This window comes from Camelus ferus, chromosome 3 (genome assembly GCF_009834535.1).
Source record: "Camelus ferus isolate YT-003-E chromosome 3, BCGSAC_Cfer_1.0, whole genome shotgun sequence".
Taxonomy (NCBI): domain Eukaryota; kingdom Metazoa; phylum Chordata; class Mammalia; order Artiodactyla; family Camelidae; genus Camelus; species Camelus ferus.
This window is the reverse complement of record NC_045698.1, coordinates 44,493,402-44,514,346: the sequence shown is the minus strand read 5'-3', so window position 1 is coordinate 44,514,346 and position 20,945 is coordinate 44,493,402. Positions and strand designations below refer to the sequence as shown.

General features: G+C 40.0%; 1 protein-coding gene across 8 annotated transcripts in view; it reads right to left on the bottom strand.

Annotated features, from left to right (window-relative positions):
• Nucleotides 1–20,945, bottom strand: part of MAST4 (microtubule associated serine/threonine kinase family member 4) — a 516,475-nt gene that overhangs the window by 340,904 nt on the left and 154,626 nt on the right. For all 8 annotated transcript variants that reach the window (XR_004317247.1, XR_004317246.1, XM_032473373.1 and 5 more), the window contains exon 3: nt 4,299–4,423. Coding sequence is in view for 6 of the 8 variants with exons in the window: in XM_032473373.1 (XP_032329264.1) it covers nt 4,299–4,423 (125 nt within the window). In the remaining 2 variants the exon portion in view is untranslated. The remainder of the gene's footprint in view (nt 1–4,298; nt 4,424–20,945) is intronic.

The window sequence follows — 20,945 nt, the reverse complement described above, 5'->3', positions numbered from 1 at the left end:
CTCTTCAGATTAATGTACACGAAGTATACATCTGACACTTCATCAGCACTCCCGGCTGGCGTCCCAGCAGGCGGACACAGGCTGAGCCTGTATTCTGCCAGCTACCAGGCTACTCAGGGTGAATTGGCAACATGCCATTTATCTGGAATGCCCAATGTGTCTGGGAGAGGGAACACCACTACATTAAGCATTGCCAAGGAAAACTAGCTACTTCTGGCGAGGAATTAATCTCCTCCTTGAGAAGGTAGTTCACATTACCTCAAAGCTTACCTATGGCATTTAAATCACAATAGGTCATACATTTACTGAAATTCATACCTCCCCAACAAGGGCCTTCGTTTATATCTTACTAACGTCTGACTGCCTCTCAGGTTGAGGGTCTATTCTTTTTTGATATGTTAGGTTGTCGTGTCAAACATGGAATTCTGTGGTATCAAGTGTAATCCTTTCATTTGGACATAAACCGCTTTGATCTCGATTTTATCATTTTTTCCACACTTGAATACATATATCCCCTCAACCTCTGTCTTCAAAGAATCAACAAAATATTTAAACCAGTGTGACTGCAGGATGGCTTAGAAGCAGATTAAGGAAGTTTCCTTGCATGTGGACACTGATCATCTCTTCACAATTTTGTCACCGTATTTTTTGAGGAACTAAACAGGATTTGGCCCATTACATGGACTTGAAGCCTAATCACAATTGTAAAAGGTACACTGGACAAAACTAAAAAGTTTTTTTTTTTAAATATATTTACCATTCATTTCTATAGGTGTTTTTTGTTTTTTTTTTTTTTTAGATGGCGGTACTAGGGATTGAACCCAGGACCTTGTGCATGCTAAGCATGTACTCTACCACTGAGCTATACCTTCCCCATTTAAAAAGGTTTTAGATGGATACTCTAATTAGGACATCCTCACAGTATACAGAATCTCATCATTACTCTCACTCTGCAACTAAAGGAATACATCACTTTCCATGAATAATTATCCATTCCACCGATATTATTTATTGAACGCCTCCTACAACATGGTGTTGTGTTAGGAAGAGTGGGGAGTAGAAAGTCAGAGCAGACAGGCATTCTGCCCTTGAGGAGCTTGCAGTCTAGCTGGGGAATAGGAGGCATAAACACAAAGATGCACCCTGATAAATGGTACGTTGAGTCAGGAGGAAGGTGGACAGACAGCTCTAAGATGGGGACAACGGGGGTGAGGATAGCAGCTGGGGGGAGAGGGGTCAGAGTGAAGCACGTTCTGTTGTACAAATGCACCTCCAGGAACATCAGGCTTGTTTGGAAGACAAAAGAAAGGGAGGGAAAAGAAAAAGTTTTAATAGGTGTACATGTCTACCTCTTCAGCCCTATTCTCTATCAAATCTGTTAGATGTAATCGGCAGAGATAATTTAGATGTAGTCCGACCCAAGAAACATAAAGAGATCAGTGGCTCTGCCAGGAGCACCAAAAGCAAGAAAAGTTATTAACATGTACTGAGGGACATACTGAAATAAGTGATACAACACTGAACCCTGAGCAGATTGCGGCAGAACAATGAGAAATTAAGCTGGCGCTTTGCCTGGTAGCCCTCCACCAGCCGCCGCCGCCCGTCATACAACAGAAGGTGGGGGACAGAAGACTTGGTCAAACAGCCTGCAAATAGTTTTCTTTAGACTGCAATTAGAAGTACTGAATCCTCTGAAGAAAAGACATGAGGGTTACATTTTAAACCTTCACTGTCCAGTTGTAAATGGTTAATCACAGTCTGGCTTCTGTGCCCAAGCTTACCCATAATGTGATCGTAACACAAGTATTAACACTGCTAACATTTGAGACCCGTCATGTGCCAGGTACTATTTTAAGTTGGCTTTTTGTGGTAACACTATAAAAACTCGCAGAATAAATAAAATGGTAAGTTAAGTGGCTCTTTGATAAGAATGTCAGTGGACAGACTTTAGCGGGGGTCCTCTCATGTTTTCTATTAATAGTTCTCCTTGTTTTTGTATCTTATTCCCAAATATCTTAGGTCACCTAATGTGTTTTATCAATGAATCTGTTTTGTGTGTGACAACCAGGACTAGATATATTACTTTGTAACAATGTTGTTTTAATTAGAATTTACTTGGCAGTAAACATACAGGATTACTATTTATGTGTTCAGAATAATATTGCAATGGCCCAAAATCACTTCTATTTAAAAAATAAGAAATCACGTATTGTGAGGAATTTTCCTCTTTCCTTAAGGAGTAAATGCTTACTGTAAAATAAGCTTTTAATAAAATTCTCCAAGAAGAAAAAGTAACTTCGAACTTGTGGACGGGATGGAGGAAAATGCTAACTACCATTACTTTAACTGTACTTTAAAAAATAAATCCCAAAATTTTCATGAGAAGAAAAAAATGAATTTTGGTTTAAAGATTCATAGTCAATTTTGAAGTCATAAAATATCCTGAAAGAAACTTTTTTAGGGATAATCATTCAGTATATTCAGAATCTTTATTATTTTGAAACTAGCAATAGCGAATTCCAGGGTTGAATTCCAGAGACTGTTTATATGCCTTTTCATCCTGCAGTTGCAGATGAGGCGATAAAATCTGAGAAACTAAGCAGCTTGCTCAAGCTTATACAGCTACCTAATGACAACAGCAGGACTAGAACTTAGATCTAAATCAAATCTCTTTACATTACTGAATGATTCCCAAATATCCATCATAATTTATTACCAATGTGTAAAATTATAAGGCATCACAATGCACTGATTTATATATTTGCATCACCATCATTAAAAGATATTGAGAAAACCTATTCCTGTACCACACAACCCTACCACCAATGCAAAAGTAACTTGTACAGACTGGCTAACCTAGGCTGAGCCAAAGGTTAAAGCAGAAACGTAACGGTTCACTAGAAAACGTAATTCTATTAAGAATCATGGTTAAAAATAAAAGTCCACATTATTTAAAAAAAAATGCAGAAATACATGCTACTAACATATAAACAAATATTTATGCTATGTGCCAAGCTGTAAATGTAGAGAGTGCTGGCGCTGGAATAATGACCACTTTTAATGATTATAGAAAAGAAGGGGCCAGGCAAGAATCACCAAGGAATATGAAATCTAAAGGAAATTTTTGATGAGGAGAAACACGTTTGCATGGCCTGAAATTATCTTCCCACCAAATGCTTATTGACTGCAAGAGGAAATTTCTGACTACAGTAGAGAAATTAGTCAACACCTCAACTGGGTGAAAAAAATTAGCATCACAATGAGGAGCAGATGGACATCATGTGCATGCAGATGGCATGACCTAGAAGGACACAGCATCACCAACGTCACACGCTGGTCTGAAATACAAAACCTGAAGCTCACCATGAGGAATGACACACATCACATACATGTAATAGGAGAAATATTCCATTAAAAAATGGGGGAGAGGGAGTGTCACATAGCCTGCAAAAATGTCAGTGTCATAAAAGGCAAAGAAAGGCTGTGGAGTTTCCAGATTAAAGGACAATTAAATGCAATACATGACCGCAGACTGGATTCTATACTGGAGGAGGGAAAATGCTAGAGAGGACGTTATTGGGCCAATTGATAAAACTGAAATACAGATGGCAGAATTGCTTAAAAGGCATAAGTTGAATGAAGCTGATTACTGTGACAAGAAAAAGCCATGATATATACAGCCTCCTCTCAAAGAGTTAAAAAAAATTGTGTGTGTGTGTGTGTGTGTGTATGTTTATATGTGTGTGCAGACACACATATCTACACATACATATATAAAGAGAGAGGGAGAGAGCAAATGGTTAATAGTTGAACCCAGGCAAAGGATCAACTGGGATTGTCTATATTTGTCTTATTCTTGCAATTTTCCTCTAAGTGGGTAATTATTTTCAAATAGGGAGTAAAAAAAAAAAAAAAAAAGATTAAAAACACTTCCATTTTTAAAAAATTTGTTTTGTTTTGTTTTGGCCCAGGAAGGTAATTGGGTTTATTTATTTATTTAATGTTGGTACTGGGGATTGAACCCAAAACCTCATGACACTTTCAGTTTTTGGTTTTTTTGAGGAAATAGTTGAGACAGAGTCAAGTTTACAGAAATATTCCAACTCAGGTTGGGAGGATTTGGAAAAAATTAGCACACTGAAAGTAAGAGATTTCACACTGCCAAATCTGGGTTAAATGTTAAATGTGAGTTTAAGTTCAAACCTAGTTCAACTCAATAAACTGAGAACAGTCTCAACGTTGGTGGCAAGATGGAGCAAACCCGCCCCACCACAGACTGAGCCCGAGGACACACTCACCAGGTTGGCCGTCAGCGAGGGTGCCGACTGGCCCAGGGCCTGGCTGCGCATGCGCACGAGGTTGGACGTCTCCGCAGAGGCAGGCCAGGCTGGCCCCGCCGCAGGGTTGGGAAGCAGGTACCTCCCTGTTGGGGTGAAGAGACGACAGATGTGAGTAGCAGGCACAGTGGTAGCACTTCTGTAACATTCTGGCCATTCATCTTCCATACCACTTCAGCCACAGAGCACAATTACACTGACTTACAGTAACCAGAAGCAAACTGATTTAATTAAGTTGGGAGATTTAGTAGCAAGTTCTGACCCCTACTTTACACATAAACCCACGCAAACCTCTTCATCTCTAGCCTCTGTAGCTTTTGGTCTGCACAGGACAGAGGGTCTTCTGACTACTGCCTATTCCTCGGGAATGTGCTGAGAATATATGCAAATACACAGAGCTTTCTCAGCATGGTAGAAATAAGCATGAGCATTTGCAAATGAACTTTTAAACCATCTAATATGGAAAGTGATCTAGCAATCAACTAGAAAAGTGTCTACAAAGATCATGACCAACAAAAAGAAGAGTTGGAAACGTTTCAAGGTGAAATGGGGCTTATGCCTCTTTGCCTCTTTGTCACATCTTCTCTCTCTGAAGCACTGGTGTTCATCCAATTGTGTCCACAAGACAGATATGGTATCCATTTGCATAAACCAGGACATTAATGTCAGTGTAGGTTCACGGAGCAGTTTACATCAACCTTGAACTCTCATATATATGTGTATGTCTTTAGAAGTCAAACAGCTGAACCAACTCACACTGTATTATTTTTCTTTAGTACATGGGCTAGGTTAGTTATCAACACACAAAATATAAGGCTTTGTGACTAGAAAGTTAAGATGGACAGGAGTATTCACATAGTCATGAAGCTTGGTAAAAGCAGAGCCCACATTTAAGTTTTATGTCCTTTGCTGCAATACTAGCACAATGAATGGTCATAGTAGGTGCTCACTAAATATTTGTTCAATGATGAAAGAAAAACTGGGTTCTTCTTTCCCAAAATGTAATAGGGAAGAACAAATCTGACTCCATATTGATCTGTTCCTTTGACTCTTACCCTGTGCTCTGTTTGCTATACTTAGTCATGCTGGTTCTGCACCTTTTGTAAAAGAAAGTCACCTATAGCCTGAAATACATAGGATAGCCTATTCTCAAGGCTCTGACCTTTAAGGGTATTAACACTTTTCCATTCATATAAAGATAAAAAGTTACAGAATAGAAAATAACATTTGTCTTGTTGGAGGTTTACAGGGACATCATGACCTTACGTGGGTGGATAGCTGCAAGAACAAAGGATTCTGACACCAAGAAGTTGGCAACAACCAACCACACTCCCTCCCCTTTTTAGTATGAAAGGAGCCTGAATACAGTTATGGTGAAGATGGTTCTCCAGGATATTAACCTGCCATCTTCTTGGTCTGCTGGCTTTCCAAATAAAGTCATTATTCCTTGCCCAAATACCTCATCTTCCTGTTTATTGACCTGTCATGCAGTGAGCAGAGCGAGTTTAGACTCAATAACAAAAAACACATAAGGACAATGAAAAGATGGCAATCAACCAAAGAATCTCATCTAAAGGCTGCACATGGGGGGACTCCAGCTTCACACCTCCTGGAATTGTGAGAGATTGCAGCATGTGTTGGTGGTGGTCTCACAGCAGAGGTAACATCTGTACCTTGGATTTTCCCCAGTAGATCTGTTCCTTGTACAAAAGCCTCCTCTCTTTCCTCAGGCATGTACTTTACAAGCACCCATTGGTAAATAACTATTGAAATATGTTAACTAGTGTGAAAATTCGTATTTTATGGTAAAGAAAATTTAAACATAAAAAATCTTCTCCACCCTTTGGTCTCCTCACTCCTCTCTACTGTGCATTGTGTATCTGCATTATGCATCGACCAAACCTCCCCATGGGCAGAAATACCTGCTCAGGCATAAAGAGCAACGTTCTCGTAGAATCAACAAGACAACTCCTTAAACGTAACATTCCTTCTTAATCTAGTAAGGGGCTTTGATGACTCATGACCCACTACTCACTTTGTACTAACAGATTTGGATTGTGCAATCTATCTACATCATTTAATGCACAGCCTTCTGTCTCAAAAACCTGTATTACTGCTCTTTGACCACTTAGTGGAATAGTTCTCAGAGCTTTCTGAGAGTCTATTCCTGGGTTACAATCTTCAATTTGGTGCAAGTAAAATTTTCCATCTGTTTCTGGATCAACTGATTAATTTTTTACTATTAGTGCACAGGGTAGCTAGAAGCACTATCCAAGCTCAGGAGCTAGGGGCAGCTCCTATGAGTTGTCCATGTTAAGAAGTCTAATGCTTAAATCCAAGTGCTTTCAAAAATGTATATTTTAATTGCAAAAAAAAAAAAAGATCACTTTTAAAATCGCATTACAAGAATACTTAGGAATAAACCTGACCAAGGAGGTGAAAGACTTATATGCAGAAAATTATAAAACATTGATTAAGGAAATTAAAGATGATTTAAAGAAATGGAAAGACATCCCATGCTCTTGGATTGAAATAATTAATATTGTTAAAACAGCCACACTATCCAAATCAATCTACAGATTTAATGTGATTCCTATCAAATTACCCAGGACATTTTTCACAGAACTAGAACAAATAATACTAAAATTTATATGGAATCACAAAAGACCCAGAATTGTCTAAGCAATACTGAAGAAAAAGAACGAAGCTGGAGGAATAATCCTCTCAGATGTCAGACAATACTACAGAGCTACAGTAATCCAAACAGCATGGTACTGGCACAAAAACAGACACATGGCTCAATGGAACAGAATAGAGAGCCCAGAAATAAGTCCACAGACCTATGGTCAATTAACCTTCAACAAAGGAGGCAAGAATATACAAATGGAGAAAAGATAGCCTCTTGAACAAGTGGTGTTGGAAAAGCTGGACAGATGCATGTAAATCAGTGAAGTCAGAACACTCCCTCACACCATACACAAAAATAAACTCAAAATGGCTTAAAGACTTAAACATAAGACAAGACACTAGAAACCTCCTAGAAAAAAATAGGCAAAACATTCCCTGACATAAATCTTAGCAATGTTCTCATAAGGCAGTCTACCAAGGCAATAGAAATAAAAGCAAAGATAAACAATGGGCCCTAATTTAACTTATAACCTTTGCACAGCAAAGGAAATTATAAACAAAACAAAAGGACAACCTACAGACCTACAGAATGGGAGAAAATATTTGCAAATGATGCTACTGACAAGGGCTTAATTTTCAGAATATACAAACAGCTCATACAACTTAATAACAAACAAACAAAAAATCCAATCCAAAAATGGGCAGAAGACAAACAAGTAATTCTGCAATGAAGACATACAAATGGTCAATAGGCACATGAAAAAATGCTCAATATCATGAATTATCAGAGAATTGCAAATCAAAACTCACACCAGTCAGAACGGCTATCATTAAAAAGTCCACAAAGGATAAATGCTGGAGAGGGTGTGGAGAAAACGGAACCCTCCTACACTGTTGATGGGAATGTAGTCTGGTGCAACCACTATGGAAAATAGTACAGAGAGTCCTCAAAAGACTAAAAATAGACTTCCCATGTGATCCAGCAATCCCATTCCTGGGCATGTATCTGGAAGGAACTCTAACTGGAAAAAATATATGCACCCCAATGTTCATAGCAGCACTATGTATAATAGCCAAGACATGGAAGCAACAGAAATGTCCATCGATAGATGAATGGATAAAGAAGCTGTGGTATATTTATACTATGAAATACTACTCAGCCATAAAAACGAATAAAATAATGCCATTTGCACCAACATGGGTGGACCTGGAGATTGTCATACTAAGTGAAGTAAGCCAGAAAGAGAAAGAAAAATACCATATGATAACGCTTATATGTGGAATCTAAGAAAAAAAAAAAAAAGAAGAAGAAAGAAAGAAAAAAGAGGACACTGATGAATACATCCACAAAACAGAAATAGACTCACAGACATAGTAAAGAATCTTATGGTTACCAAAGGAAAGGGGGTGGGAAGGGGTAAATTTGGGAGTTTGAGATTTGTACATGTTAACCACTATATATAAAAATAGATAAAAACCAGATTTCTTCTGTATAGCATAGGGAACTATATTCAATATCTTGTAATAACTTTTAATGAAAAAGAATATGAAAACAAATATATGTGTATACACACACACACACACACACACACACACACACACACACACACACACGACTGGGATATTATGCTGTATGCCAGAAATTGACACATTGTAACAGACTATACTCAGTAAGAAAAACAAAACAAAACAAAACAAAACAAGAACTGAAAATAGAGTTACCATATGATCCAGCAATTCCACTCCTGGGTATATATCCAGAGGAAACTCTAATTTGAAAAGATACATGTATCCCAATGTTCACAGCAACACTTATAGCCAAGACATGGAAGCAATCTAAATGCCCATCTCTCCATCAATAGGTGATTGGATAAAAAGTTGTTTTTTATATGTATTTATGTGTAATAAACACACACACACACACACACACACACACACACACACACACACACACACACACGAATACTACTCAGGCACAAAAAAGAATAAAATGCCATTTGTAGCAACATGGATGGACATGGAGATTGTCATACTAAGTGAAGTAAGTCGGAAAAAGAGAGAGAGAAAAAAATTATCACTTTTATGTGCAATCTAAAAAAAAGACATAAATGAACTTACTTACAAAATAGACTCACAGGCATAGAAAACAAACTTATGGTTACCAGGGGGAAAGGGTGAGGGACAGAAAGATAAATTGGGAGTTCGGAATTTGTAGATGCTACTATATATAAAATAGATAAACAAGTTTAAACTGTATAGCAGAGGGAACTCTATTCGATATCTTGTAATAGCCTATAATGAAAAGGAATATATATCTGTATATGTATAACTCAATCACTATGCTATACACGAGAAATTAATACAACATTGTAAACCAACTACACTTCAATAAAAGAAAAAAAAAAGAAACTTAAAAAAATATGAAACACAGTTACCCAACATATGTGGGATTATAAGGTGACAAGAAATAAAATTTTGTTAAGCCACTGGAAAACATAATTAAATTAGGAAGCATTTATATACATATATAATGAAATGTTTATAATCCTGCCATGAGTTAGATTTTTCCATGTCATTATTGCATGAGTCTTATCCTTAGGAATCACACGAATGTTATAAATTGGATGGTCTGTTAGCACAACACATGGATGTTTTATTCCTGCCTAGACCCCCATTAGTGTTAATAGGGAAAAGAGGACAACAGATGGACTTAAGGCAGCCATTAGAAGGCTCTAACACTGTGCCATAGTTGGTCGTGATTACATCAAACTTTATACAAATTTGCTTTCTGATGACTACCAAGAGCCTCTAAAAAGTGTGTTGCTGTTGCATTCATGCATCATTTGCTGCCTACAGTTTAAGAAAATTAGCATCTGTCAACTGCATTATTCAGCTGCACAGGGTGGAAATGAATGGATAATGCCATTCCCAATTTGTTGTCTGAGAGGTGAGCTTGCCTAGCAATCTGGCAGTGAGATTTTTATACTGAATCAAGCTTGTTGTTACACCTGAAACTCTGACCCGCTCTGTGTTCTTTGGAAACACATTTCCAAAATTCCAATATGCTTATTAAATCATTTCTTAGGTATTGTCTACTGACATAACTAGAATTTAGAGGTAATAAATACAGGTCCATCTTACAGCTGAAATCTGTTAGCCAGAGTGATAGGAGAACTTCTCAGGCTCCAACCACAGAGGTAGGGGTTATCTAAATTTTACTGGTTACTATTACTGTTTTGGTCATAGATTCTTTACTTAACAGACTGAGTAGGAAGATCTGCAGCCTTTTAAGGTTATAGGTAAAAATAAGCAGATTACTAAACCTGGACTCAGGCTATGCCTTGGTTCTATCTAGACTACATATGGTCTCTTTCCTGCAATGTATTTTCCTTTATTTCCATCCTGAATTCCAAAAAACAAGAAGACTTCCATAAATGCATGTCTTCAAACATAATATACCTGCTTCCAAAGCACCCCAAAGCTTGAAGTATCCCTCTGAAGCAGGAAAATATCAGGTCAGCAATAATTTCAGCAGAACAGCTATGTAAAGAATTAAATATAGCCTCTGGAGACCTACTTTGTCGTCAGAGAGTTATAGTACCTGACTAGATTTAAAAGCTTGCAGTGCCAAAGTTCCATAACACCTGAACTGCAACAGAGATTTAGCAGTCAGTCCACGGTCTCACATTTTGGGTGATTTCTCTTGGATTACAAACAGGACATCAAAGGGAAAATAAGACCCAGGAACTACATGACCAAGCAGTCTTTAGAAGTGGCTTCTGGTGCTCAGTTTACATGAGAACTCTGGAAAAGTTTGTTTATTCCTTTAAGGTACCCACCTAGCAGAAGGTGGCCCACGTGTTGCTCCTAAGGGTTGTGGTGAGGCAGGGGAGCCACAGAAGGGAGGGTAGGAGAACGGGGCAGAGGCAAGGGGCTGGGGACAAAAAGGACAATGGGGAGCTGGCACTGTGCTGATGCTATGAGCGGGCAGATGGGGCTACACACTCACATCACTCATCCGATAGCTTTCCCTTTGGGCCTCCAGGCTGCCGCTGTCCTGAGCATCTACTGAAGCTCTCAGAGTAGCCCCCGGAAAGCTCCCATCTACCACTAAAGTGGGAAGAGGGCCATTCCCACCACTTTTCCCTCCCCACTGCCTACTAAAACCTCCCTCACTTAATTCCACGTTTGGGTGTCTACACAAGAGAACTGAAAGCAGGGACTCAAAACAGGTATTTGTACCCATGTTCATAGCAGCATTATGGAAAACAAACTTATGGTTACCAGGGAGGGAAGCGGTGGGAAGGGATAAATTGGGAGTTTGAGATTTGCAGATACTAACTAGTATATATAAAATAGATAAACAACAAGTTTATACTGTATAGCACAGGGAACTATAGTCAATATCTTATAGTAACTTATGGTTAAAAAGAATATGAAAATGAATATATATATGTTCATGTATAACTGAAATATTGTGCTGTACACCAGAAATTGACACAACATTGTAGACTGACTATACTTCAATTGAAATATATATATATATATATATATATATATATATATATATATATATATATATATATATAAAACAATAGCCTAAAGGTGAAAACAACACTAATGTCCATTGATGGATGAATGGATAAACAAAATGTGGTGTATACAAACAATGGTGTAGGACTCAGCCTTTCAAAGGAAGGAAACTGACACATGCTACACATGTGTGAACACGTGCTACACATGGATGAACCCTGAAGACAGGCTAAATGAAATAAGCCAGACACAAACGGACACATTTATATGACTCCACTTATATGAGGTTCCTGGAATAGTCAGGTTCATTGAGACAGCAAGTGTAACAGTGGTTACTGGGGGGCTGGGGGGAAGTGGGGGAATGAGGCATTATTGTTTAATGGTTAGAGTTTCAGTTTGAGGTGGTGAAAAAGTTCTTGAGGTGGATAATGGGGATTGTCACACAACAATATGAAAGTGCTAAATGCCACTGAATTGTATAATTAAAAATGATTAAAACAGAAAATTTTGTTATGGATATTTTAACACATACACAGGTATACACACACACACACACACACACACACACACACACACACACACACACAATTACCCTCCCTTGCTTAGCCAAAACCACTGCACCTTCCACAGGAAAAAATGAGGGAGTTCCTTTTATTGTCCAAAAGAAGGTATCCACAGTGAACTACAACAGCACCTGCTTTCACAAGTTACGCTTAAATTATACTTCAGCCCTGAGTCATTTGTGAGTCAGAGGAACTGAGTTTTTCAAGAACCCTCAAACTTTTGGAATGGAGAAAGCCTGAAGACCGTGCTAAGTCACTGGCTGGATCTGGGCAGAATCCATGAGTCAGCAGCCATCACCCTAACCTGTACTCCATCATCGAGCTTTTTCTCTCGCACACCCCACCGCTCAGCCCTCAACAACAGGTGCCACATCACAGGGACCGCCATGCTCATGGGCTGAGAGCACCTCCCTTTGCTCATCTCAGCTGTGCTGCTATGACGCAGAGACATGTTCCTTTCACCTTCTCTCTCACACGGGTGGCTGATTTCCAATTTCCTGTCCCCACTGCCAAAGAATAACTATACTTAGACAGGATTGACAGTACAGCTAAATCATTCTTCTTAATGGCATAAATAAATATAATTTGAGAAACCAACAGACTTGTGACCAGGGACTACTGAAGTTCACTGACTCCAGTATTGAGCTGCTATTCTAGCCTTAAAAAAATGGGGAAAAAAAAAGTGGTGCATGTTGACTCACACAAGTAAAGTCCAATGCATAGGCTTGACCCCAAGTCCTTGAAGACATCACTGTCTACTAGCTAGGGATCTCCCCCCATTGACAGGAAACTGAGAGCTGAATGGAGAGAGGATGCGTGTCTTTGAGGAGATGGGCTGTCACTACGAGCATGGTGACGCCAGTGGGATATCAAGGTCTGAATCAGAGTAATCGCCCAATGCAGCAGTCTCCAAATTTATGTTTTGCTACTAGCCTCAAATCCACCAGAGAGGCCCAATTTCACTTCTTAGACTATTATCATCAGCATTCTGTATTTAACACAGAATGGCGAGACAATACTACCAACCACAACACTAGCAACCACAAGGACCTAGTGACAAAGTTAGGGGGATGCTTTAAAGGGAAGCTTGTAGCCAGCAGATAGCAGATGGTAAGAGTTTAGGGCAAGCCTAGACTGACTGGGTCCATGAGAAGCAGTTCAAGGAGTCTTGCGAGCCCATTCCATACTATGAGCCAGGGACTATGGGAAGATGACACACGCCTGCCTACAACACAGGAATCAAAGCCCGTGAACAAACCTCAGGTTATGCAGAGCATCTCAAGCTGCGGCTGCCACTGTCAGCTGCAGCTTTACATCAAAAGTAACTTTCAGAGTGGACAATGCGACCAGATGACTCAAAGGTACAGCGGCCTTTTCACCCTCTGTCACAGACAGCCACCCTGTTACTCTTGCCACTGTATGACAGAAGGACAGAAACGCCAACACACAGTCTGTGTTTAAATGGAGACAGTTCAACTCTACACTCCCAGAGAAATCTATGTGGCCTTTCCTCTCTTTTCCCTTAACTTGTTCTTAAAGAAGAAATATTCTTCTTATCTAGCAAGATTACCAAATTCTAATAAAGGGAGGTATGAGGATCATCTGAGTTGATACATGATACAGAGCTTAGTAAGCTTCAATCTTTCTGTTATTTTAAGTATTCACACTGCTGCCTTTCGGCGTGCCAACCCCCAGAAAATTCTCCCATTGTGCAATGAGACTCAGCCCTGGCCAGCAACTCCCGGATGCAGCTAGACCACCAAGGGAGTCTCCGTTCAGTTGGTGACTGTCTGGATTTAAAATTTTTATCCAAAGATACATAATGGTTTGGCTCTAAGCTCTCTGTACAGACCAAAGGCTAATGTGACAACTTAACATTGATTTTTAAAGAAGTATGAAATAGAGCTACTCTAATGAGCATATGATAACAAGAATCTGACTGCTAAGCAGCACTGCGGGAAATGTCCTGAGGGCACCCAGGAGCTGGGTGGGGATGCTGTCTAAGCGATGCTGGGCATAGGTCAGAGTTAACATCTGCAATCTGGCCTCCCTCCATCCTCGTATTGAAATATAATTCAGCGGAATGAATTGCCAGACATGTCTAACCCCCCTGGGAAATGACAGATATTGATGAATGCTGTTGGGAAGATATATGGAAGGAAACGGCAAATAAATAGAACCATTTTTTCTCAGAGTCATTTTGTAAATGTGTGGAGCAGCTGTTAAACTACTTGTCAGCTCCTCATCCTCTCTTCCTTTCTCCTTCCTCACCCCCATCTGCATTCTCTACACCTTTCTATAACCTCCCCGAGGACCAGTATCTTGCCCTCTTCAAAATGATAAAGGAGTAAGAGCCATCTCCTCCTCCCTCGTCATACTCTGACTGCTCAAGCCACTTATGCCAATCCTTTCCAAAATTGCATTCCATCCAAACACGTTTGCTGCCATCTCTGGATCCTGGAAAGACAGGTGACCCTTGAACAACATAGATTTGAACTGCACAGGTCCACTTACTCACGGATTTTTTTCAGTAGTAAATACTGCAGTACTACACCATACACAAATGATTCAATCTGCAGGGTGGAACCACGGATACAAAGGAAACACAAATGCAAAGGCACTGTGCACAGGGAGGGCTCGCTGTAAGTTATACATGGATTTGGGACTGGAGGGTGGGTATCCCAAACCTCCACACTGTTCTAGGGGCAACTGTCCAATTTTGAAGTCATGAAATGAAACTGTTGAATTCAAGTCTATTACCATTTGGTCCCTGTCACGATGTTCAAATCCACAAATCAAAGCCTGACTATTACCGTGTAGCAGCTGTGTGACCTTGTTAACATCTTAAACCTCAGTTTCCCATAAATGTTCTGTAAAACGAGAGGACTGACCAACATCCTGGGGTGACTGTGAGGACTACTTTAGAATATCAACAGAGAGCCTGTCATACCATCTGGCAAACAGAAGATCTGCAAAAGCAATGACTAATTATCCCGTCTACTGTCCGCTGCTGAACAACTCTTCCTGGCAAGGGCACTCCTCCTTGGTGTCATCCTTGGACTGGATCAGATGCTCTCCAGTTTGGGGTCCTTTGGGGTAAGTGGTTCTCATTCCATTCACTAAGTGGACTCAGCAGCACAGAGTGGGAAGCCAGTCAGATAGGGGATTGCACCCTGCTCTCACCACTTATTAGCTGGGGAACCCTGGATAAATTACTTTGCTTCTCTGGGTTTTCATGTCTAGATCTCTAGGAATGATAGTAGGTAACACATGCCAACTGCCCACCACAACACGGAACACAGTTTGTGTTCAGTAGTAGCTCAGGTCTCCTCCAGGCTGCTTTACCCGTCTTGGCGTCACTGGCATTGAATCCACAACCAGGGGTGGTACTAGCCTTACTTTCCCCCATCAACCACCTGCTTCTACGGAGCTGCATGTGTGTAGAGCGCCATTTATCTCTGTACCCAATATGCTCTTCTACATGTAAACTGCGTCACCTGGGACCGTATCTCATCTGTCTTTGTGGCCCCACGTCACACCCCGCACACAGAACCGACTAAACCTTTACAGGGTCACACCCTTAAGTCTGTGTATATTTACTCACTCTCTTCTCTCTCATTTATATTTCTCCCAAGGTTCAAATTGTTCCTTTATTATTTAGTTCCCCATTGCCTAGAATATTCAAATGTGGTTCAGTTGTTTGTTTTGTAACAATAACAGTGATGAAAAGGACTCAGCAGCCTTAAATTTGATGCAGAGAACATCGTGTCACTTTTACTGGCTTTGATTTTCTCTTCTGAAAGCTGTCTCCAAAAGAGTCCAACACCTCCACAAAACACTTTGTATTTTCAAGCCAAACTGATTAACCTCAATACATGTGAGGACAATTTGTACTTAGGATGTTACTTTTTAGAGAAATTATGAATCCTACTCAATACTATTCTTTCGCACACTAAGATGTTTTGATTGACATACCCAAATGTCACTGGCAGCCCTGAGATGCTAAGCATTTCTGACAACTGCCCTACATCTAAACAGTTACCGCAGAGGCCAAGGAGGAATCGGGACCAGGAATTTTACAAGAGAAACAAAAAGAACAAAGGCAGCCACAAGGGCATAAAATAAACTCCATATGACAATCTAAGCAGAAATTTCCAGACAAGTACCATTTTCCTAACAGGTTCTCTATTTTTACAAAGAAACCTCTATATACAATCTAATTCTGATAGCAGTATAGTTCCACATACATTGCTTTAGAACAGTTTCTAGTTCCATGCTGGTGTTTGTATTCCAAATAGATTTAAAATTTTTCCTCCTCAATGGCTACGTATGGTCCCGGAAGAATCTCACATTTCTGTACTAAATGTTTGTTGATACTGATTAATGAATAAGCCGAAAATCTAGAACACGATTATAAAATTTTTTTTCAAAAACATCACATAAATCTTCAGCGCCTCCAAATGCCGTTTTGTCAGTGTCTTCTTTCTGGGGTGGAGGTTCTCCATCAGGGACCATAAAACCTGCTGCCTTCTTCCCTTACTAGGAAAGTTAACGTCCATTCTAGCTGGTTTAAAAGCAATAGGATCTAGGAACCACTGTTATCCAAACTGCAACCCTGTGCCCTGAATTAAATTCTAACGAATCCTAAGTGCACTGCAAAATTTAACACTGCCCTTGTTTTTACCATGAGGAAAATTTAAGCCAAGATTAGCATCATGATTGCCTCAAGCACTGCTCGGAAATTAATGACCAGTGTAGGGCTGGAATTCAACCTTTCCATGTCTGGTCTAAAATATAGCCCCTGACTTCTTCTGAAAGCTCAGATGTCATTAAGTAGCCTTGAACTCCAAGGTCAGTGCCACATGTCTTAAAGTAACAGCATCACTAGGCTACTTACCCACTCCTCTTTAGGGAATTCAGCCATGCTTATGGGACAATCAGTGCTCTGGTGCTCAGGTAGGGGATCTGGCTGTTCCAGTCATCCTCCAAATAGTCATCTCTCAAGATCAAGAGCCTGATCATCTTCCAGCCATTCCATTAAATGCATTTAACCTCCTATTATTTGAATCCACAGAGAGCACTGTGACTGTCAAAAGAGTGGCAGTGGGGCACATACACGCAGACTTTCACACATTAAAGAATATATCATATATCAGATCTGCTTATGGTTGTCCAGAAAGTTGGTCCTGTCTCCAAGAAGACTGCAGGTAAAGTTAAAGGTGGAAGGGTTCATAAGAAAAGAATAGTGTACTAATACCTAGGTGTAAGATCTCTAGGCCCTTGCCCCTCACACCATGCATGTACCTATGAGAAACATGTCTGTGAAGGCCTCGGTATACAACCCTTCCTGCAGCTACCGATAGACTTGCCAGATTTCACAAATTAAAATACAAGATGCCTAAACAAACTGGAATTCAAGTAAATATGAATATGTATACCCCAAATATCACAATGGACATATGTATGCCAAATATTATTACTTGTCTCTCTGAAATTAAACTTTAATGGAGGGTCATGCGTTTCATATGGAGACTCCATGTACTGAGCACTTAGGAGGGCCAATGCAGGAGGTTTTGCTTTGAGGATACAAGGAAGAGTTCCTTGAGGAATTTATAAAGCAGTAAAAGGGATGATAGGTCCACAAATAATAGAGTTAAAAGTGACCCATCCTGGAAGAGGAGAGACAAGTACGGTGGTGGCAGGGAGGAAAGAATCAAGTATGGCTGTGGAAGAATCAGCACAAGTGATGTGATGGGGTTCGAGACGGAATGTGAATGCGGTAAAGGATCACAAGCTTCATTTCCCTGTTTTACACACCTAAGAATGGGGATCTTATTGCTCTGGGTTTGTGCACACATCATCTTCCATTATTTTTCTATTATTTATATACACCAGGGCAGCCAAACACTAGCTAGATGGAGTAAAAACAAAACAAAACAAAAAAATGCTTTGCACTGAGATTCCTAGCAAACAAAGCAAAGATAGAAAGATAGCTCTCATTACTCAACAAAAGAAAGAATTGAAATTTATCGGACCAAGCTAATGTCTTTTCCTTCGTTTGGAGCTCAGAGAAATTTGTTTCAGGGGTTTTAACAAAAGGGCAGTGACACACATAATTGTCACTGGCATCTACAGTAATGTAGGGCAAAGATGCAGGCGCATCCTACATTATGGAGCACAAAATAAAAACCAAGGGAAATAAAAATCAATGCTGTGTGTGCATGTATACACATGAAAGTCCACATGTGTACTTAACATACATACACGCCTCTCCTTTACAGGGACTTGGAAGCTGGGAGTGAAGTTACCTTATGCAAAATTCTTGAGGCCTAATTTGGTGCAATGTCAATAATTTACAGTGGTCATGACTCAACCTGTGTTCTTACTCAGAAAAAGGGAAACAGACATTTAAATGGTATTATTCTCTTTTTTCCTAAGTTTTACCCCCCAGTGATCAAGTCAGCTCTGAGTTAAAACCAAAGAGGAGGCCTACCCTCACCTCTCCCTCCAGGCCCTAGTGGGATGCAGAGACCTAAGACAGTCAGAGAAGAGAGAAATGATCCGGCAAGGCAGACACAAGAAAATAAATCTAGCCCTGACAATAGGCACTGATTAAGTACTTGAATGACAATGGAACGTGACAGTGACAAACGCAGGCTACCACCACCAGAGTTGTCCATAGATCAGAAACACTAATTTTTGCCCATCTTTAAACTTTCCCATAGGTGGCATTTGCATTTCTTCACCTACTCGTCTTACTGTGGAGTTGACAAAGAGTCAGCTTCATTTTCAGTTTCCATCCAGGAAGTTTAAAAAACCCTCTACATTCCTGATCTTTGATTAGCCACTGAAAATGAGTTTTAAGTAAGAGATGGATGGCCTGGTGTGCTCAGTTTCAGAAGACAGGACATCACTGTCAGGTTCCTCCAGGGAAGGAAGGGGCTTCCTCACTCAGTGGTAGACAGCATCTATGTGTGAAGGGAGAAAATGAGAGGAAACCAAGGAAAACTAGTCTTTGCAAAGACTTCTATCGCTCGTCTTGGTAGCTCAAAGTATTTACTACTCAAGCTTGAAGGGACCTTGAGAGTGTCTGATCCAATATACTTATTTTACAAATGAGGAAATTGAGAACCAGAAACAAAGGCGTAACTACTTAGCAGTTGACTTGGGACTGCACCTCAAATCCCCATTTCAGGTCCTTCTCATTACACCTTGAAAAATCAGTACAGGAGATGTCAAGATGCTTTCCCCACCCAGACAAGTCACTTGCTTTCCATCTTTAAAAACCCATTCAGCGTAACTCAGGTATTCCATTCTCCTGTTCCACGTCTCCCCGAGTCACTACGGCATTACACTCCACTACCATGCCTGTGTTGTCCAGAGGATTTATGTGTGGTCCAAATGACTGATCCCAGCACATGAGCAGTTAGCACCTCACATGCACCACTATGCAATTGCCCTGCAGTTTGACCGTGTATAAGCAAGTGTTACCAGAAGAGCCAGCTGCCTACCTACATTCAACTTCATACATGGGTTCCAGTGTGACGTGAAATGAGCACTCACCAGCTTCCTTGCCTTCCCCAACCTAACCTCCCCCTCCCCAATAACCGTGGGTGCTGTATGTGGGATTTAACAGTCAGTACTAATTTTCTATTACTTAAATTCATGTTTCATATTCTTAACTATAATAGAGTCAATTCAACTTTTGTGGCTTATCAAACACACTGAAGAATCACAGGGATCTAAAACTGCTTCATCTCTTACAGATGATACATCTAAGAAACTGCGAATCACAAGCATAAGCTTGGAGTCAGCACTTTTCAGAACCTCCAAGTACACAACGCACAAAGGAAAACCACGCCCAGTCGTGTCCAGGCCTTAGCCCATGCTACCAGAAAGAAACAGACTTTCAGGGAAGTACTAAAAATACAGCCAAGGGGAAAAGAAAATAAAAAGAAATGCTTTAAAAAAAAACAACCCTGAAATCAATTTTCTATTCTAAAGGGAATTTTAAGAATCAACAAGTTAAATTTTTGATGTATGGATTCAATAAGTTCATTTTTCTCTCAGAAATAACCAAAGTCCATTATTCATGAATCACACTAGAACACAAGAAATAAGGGGTGGAGAGAGAATTGGGGAAGAGATAGGGAGAGGGAGAAAAAGTGCTTTGGGGATCCTAAAATTCACATATCTTTGGTTTGATTCTGTTAAGTTTCTTCATTAGCCTAATTGGTATGAAGAACTTCCGTATATAAAACGTATTTAGATATCTACAATCTTTAAAATAACCCCAGTAAAAACTTTAAATGGCCACTAGACCCTCTCTTCTTTGGTGTACTTTGAAGAATTTCAGTCACTGGGTTTGATCACATCCAGCACACCCAGCCCAAGACCAAGATGGCCACCTTATTTTGCAGGCGATAATGGTATAGCTGTATCTCAGGAAGCAACTCAGCTTCCTACCCCAGCAGTCTCAGGATTCTATATCACAGTGATTTAAGGCCCAAGTTACCTTTTGCTTTGTAGAAGGCACATCAAGAAACTTAAGAGAAATTGGGTCTTCTAGCAATAACATCTTCTTAATTAATGCTCAGGGCTAATTTTTAAGTCCTTCAAACTCGATCTGGTACAGAATTGTAAAACAGATTTCTGAAGAACCAGATTTCCTAACCTAACAGGCCCCCAGCCCACTCTGGAGCTCATGCACACATCAAAGCCAACAGCCCAGTCTCTCACCTGGCTCTTGGTGTAAGAGCAACATCTGATTCTCCCAGTCCTTGCTTATTCAGACTCTTTCCTTAATTCTCCTATCATGTCTTCCATCACCTCTTAGATGGTTTTGTTGGTGTAAAATGTCTGAAGAAGAGAACACAGCTTCTTG